General features: G+C 35.8%; 1 protein-coding gene across 2 annotated transcripts in view; it reads left to right on the top strand.

Annotated features, from left to right (window-relative positions):
* Positions 1–2267: 2267 nt before the first annotated feature.
* The window catches only part of LOC111463295 (LMBR1 domain-containing protein 2 homolog A-like), a 12426-nt gene continuing 10487 nt past the window's right edge, over positions 2268–4206 (top strand). For both annotated transcript variants that reach the window (XR_002713868.1, XM_023107174.1), the window contains exons 1-4: positions 2268–2645; positions 3335–3414; positions 3497–3655; positions 3967–4180. Coding sequence is in view for 1 of the 2 variants with exons in the window: in XM_023107174.1 (XP_022962942.1) it covers positions 2478–2645; positions 3335–3414; positions 3497–3655; positions 3967–4180 (621 nt within the window). In the remaining variant the exon portion in view is untranslated. The remainder of the gene's footprint in view (positions 2646–3334; positions 3415–3496; positions 3656–3966; positions 4181–4206) is intronic.

Here is a 4206-nt window from a genome sequence, read left to right as displayed (position 1 = left end):
GGGGGGGGGGGGGGGGGGGGGGGGGGGGGGGGGGGGGGGGGGGGGGGGGGGGGGGGGGGGGGGGGGGGGGGGGGGGGGGGGGGGGGGGGGGGGGGGGGGGGGTGGCCACCTTTTTGTAAAATAGAGATTGGGGGGAAAAAAAGGCATGGGGAAACCAACAAATAAAGAAGATTGTGATATGTGGCAAGATTGGGGAACCCACCTGGCGCGCCCATGCCCCAATGCCCATGTCTTTTGGGCTTTATAGATTGCTTCAGTTGCAAGTACTTATCATCCATCGTGGCTTGGCGAATCTCTTTATGGGACTGTGGGTTTGATCTTGTGTAGTGGAGTAATGGTGCGTCTTGCTTGTTGGGGTTGTTGAAAAAACTGATACGGAAACAAAACAACACAATCATGGAATGTAGACCAGATCCGATGAACTAAGTGCTCGTCTCTCGTCTTTTTCGTTTATGTTGTTTCCTTAGTTTGGATATTGACTCTGGTGCGTTGTGGCATAGGCAGAGATTTCTACGGAGATCGAGAAATTTTTTGTGCATGATAGTGAAAGTAGAAATGACTATGAGGGGAGGTAGGGACAAGAAATTTTCCCCGTCTCTGTCCCTATCATATATTTCGTATCTAATATTTAGAATGTTGCTCAATCTATTCCCTATCATATATTTCGTATCTAATATTTAGAATGTTGCTCAATCTATTCCCTATCATATATTTCGTATCTAATATTTAGAATGTTGCTCAATCTATGCACCTAAATGATGTGAAGTTATCTATAGTAATAAATGGAAATAACGCTAAAAAGTAAAAAAATAAATATTTAGATATTTGACTTATAATAAAATATTAAATACGATGTACTGTAAACTCTAATTTAATACCAAATATCCTTAACAAATACTAACCAAAATTTTCTATTTATTTTTAAATATTAGAACTAAAATTTCAAAATTAACTATTTTTTTTAATAATCCAAAAAAATATATAGACATATATTAAGCAAGGCAGGGTGGTGACGAGAATATAATATGTTCTTTGCCCTCGTTTATCTAACGAGAAAAAATATTATCCACTCTCTCCCCCATTTCCTTCTAAATCGATAATTCCCTTTCCATTCGGAGCTGGAGTTGTGACGGGTAAAATGGACATCTCTAGGTGGAAGACATAACTCTCGTTGTTATTTCTTGAGTTATTTATTTTTTCGAGCATTCTCATTTACATACATCATCTTATTTCCTATCATTTAATTATGGATACTTGATTTTTTTTAAATGATTTAATTATCCTCGTAGACCATTTATCTCTTTAACTTTAGTGATTAAAAAAATTTGTAAATGATTTTTTTTAGTTGACAATCTATTAACGAGCAAACAAGTTGACTTTTATTTTGCCTATAGGGATTAAAAAATGTAAAAACAAAAATGTGGTTGATGTAAACATCTTATCTCTAATGGAAGAACCAATGCACTCTATCTACTTGCATTAAAAAAAAAAAGATAATAGCATATAGTATTATTTATAAGATTAAAGACATTTATAATATATTAAATTATTTAAACATATACAAAAAAAGAAAAAAAATGGTAAACTATAATTTTTGTTATAAATTTAATTTAACGATGTCATAAATAGTTTTTATGGTCAATAAAATTTATAAAGGTTTTATCATGCAATAAAAACTATAATAGATTATCATACCATAATAATTAAACTATAAATTTTAAAATTCTGTAAATTTCGAGAATCAAATTTATACTTTAACCTAAAAATAAAATATTTTATATACATTAAAATTATTTAGTAAAAATGAAGTATATCACGCGTGTTTTGAATTTGATGATTTCATTTGAGAATAATTCTATGGTCGGACCGGATGAGAGCGGTAAAGAAAATAAAATAAAAAAAAAAAAATCAAATCGCATGATCAATATTTATTTACAACAAATATACATTACAAGTTGAGCAAAAGAAGTTGACGCTAATTTCTCATGTATTTTAAATATAAATAGTAACCTATTTAATGGGGGGACGACTGAAATCTCAACACATTGTAGGTCAAGGGGGGTATGAAACGAAGATGGGCCGGAACATAAATGGGCTCTCAAAGAAACATACCCGACCCGACTGACCCATATCCGTGAGCCTTAAATGAACAATTACGGGGTCGAAGGCGGTTACTGTTGCTGCAAGTGCAACGCACGCGAACGCCGTTTCTGAAAGTAAACAGAAAAAAAAAAAAAAAAAAAAAAAAACTAATAATCCGTCCGTACCAATCCCAAACGAGAGCTGAACTCTTCCAATTTCGCGCGCCCAAGCGCCAACTGCTGCAGCCTTTGTCTTTGCCTCTTTCGTCTTGCAATACAATGTTGTTGTTGTGAATTGTTGGTTCAGGCATTTACATCGACTCGTTTCGTCTTCTCCCTTCCGTTTCATTTGACAAAAAAGCTCATCGTGGAAGGGAGAATTTTCGGGGCGGAAATATGTGGGTGTTCTATATGATCTCGTTGCCTTTAACTGTGGGCATGGTGATCGTCACGCTCAAGTACTTTGCTGGTCCATGGGTGCCTCGTTACGTTTTTCTTACCGTCGGATATACCTGGTTCTGTTCTATCTCCATCATTATACTCGTCCCTGCGGACATCTGGATGGTATGCTTCTTATCGTGTCTTGTTAATTGGATTCGTCGGTTGCTTTTATTTGGATATTTGGCATTTCGATGCGTTTGATATGAATTTGACAATTGGTTTCGTGAGATTTTAATTTGCCGTTGGAAGGAGATTTGGGAATTTGCTGAAGTGATTAGGTCTTGTGTAATTATCTTCATTATTTTCGTTGATGGAGGTTTGGGGGTAGTTTTCTATTTATTCTTCTACAAATTGGCATCTATTTGAACAGAATTCATGGCGTGGGTTTGTAGGATCAATTTCATGTATTTTAATTGATAATGATAGTTTTTAGATAATTTTGTAGCTCCAGATTTCTACTAGCATGGTCATTGATAACGGTACCAATATTATCGATCTACCTATCTATTTACTTATTTATATATGTAGAAACAGAGAGATAATAAATACAAATAGCATATTCGATCAACTATTTGGTATTATTAGTTTTTGGCAGTTGTACTTCCAGATAGTTGCGATCCTCAGTTGCAATCTCTACCAATTCCTCTTTCCTGCATGAAAAGCACTGTTAATTGTTTCTGCAAAAAGATAACCCAGAGATCATCTTGCATCCTCTTGTTAGCCAAGTTTTTTTTTATAAATTTTTCCGGAAGTGTTTGCTGAAACAAACAATAACCATATTCTTGCTATTGATATAATGTATGTATGCACAGACTACAAGTCGTCTGCCAGAGACTGGAGTAATTTCTTTCTTTTGGAGCTGGTCTTATTGGAGTACATTTTTACTTACCTGGTATACTCATAGTACATATACACTTCTCTCGCTTAAAAACTGTAAAGTAATCCTCATATTTTCAACTCACATCTTGAACCAGGGCTGTGGTGCCACTTATCCAGGGTTTTGAAGATGCGGGTGACTTTACTGTGAAACAAAGACTGAAGACCAGCATCCGTGTTAACTTGGCATTTTATTTGGTTGTTGGATCCATAGGGCTTTTTGGACTAATTCTCCTCATCGCAATGCACAAGATTTGGTTAGTTATTGCTTGAAAATTTTGGCTTTTATAGATCCCCTCACACAATGTTTTAAGCCAACCAAACAAAAAAAACGCAAACACACCAAGGTTCCATGAACTATATATGATAAACTAGAAAGTAAATTGGAGGAGTCTTATCCACAAAAAGTTTAAAAGTCCCACCTTTGTAACTGTCAAATTATCTTGGTATATTATGTCTATTGATTTTACAAGTTCGTGTCGTTTGTTCCTTTGCACATTTTGTGAATTATTATATTATCGAACACTTTCTGTGATCGGAATAAATTATTTTGCCTCTTTGTCAATAGGCATGGCGGTGTTCTGGGTTTCGCTATGGCGTGCTCAAATACATTTGGATTGGTAACAGGTGCATTTCTTCTTGGCTTTGGTCTGAGTGAAATCCCCAAGAGTATTTGGAGAAATGCTGACTGGACTACACGCCAAAAAGTTTTTTCCCATCAAATTTCCAAGATGGCTGTTAAACTTGATGATGCTCATCAAGAACTATCAAATGCTATTGTTGTAAGTGTTAGCCCCCCCCCCCCCCC

The sequence above is a fragment of the Cucurbita moschata genome, unplaced genomic scaffold (assembly GCF_002738365.1).
Source record: "Cucurbita moschata cultivar Rifu unplaced genomic scaffold, Cmos_1.0 Cmo_Scf00028, whole genome shotgun sequence".
Classification (NCBI taxonomy): domain Eukaryota; kingdom Viridiplantae; phylum Streptophyta; class Magnoliopsida; order Cucurbitales; family Cucurbitaceae; genus Cucurbita; species Cucurbita moschata.
This window is presented reverse-complemented; position numbering and strand designations above follow the sequence as displayed.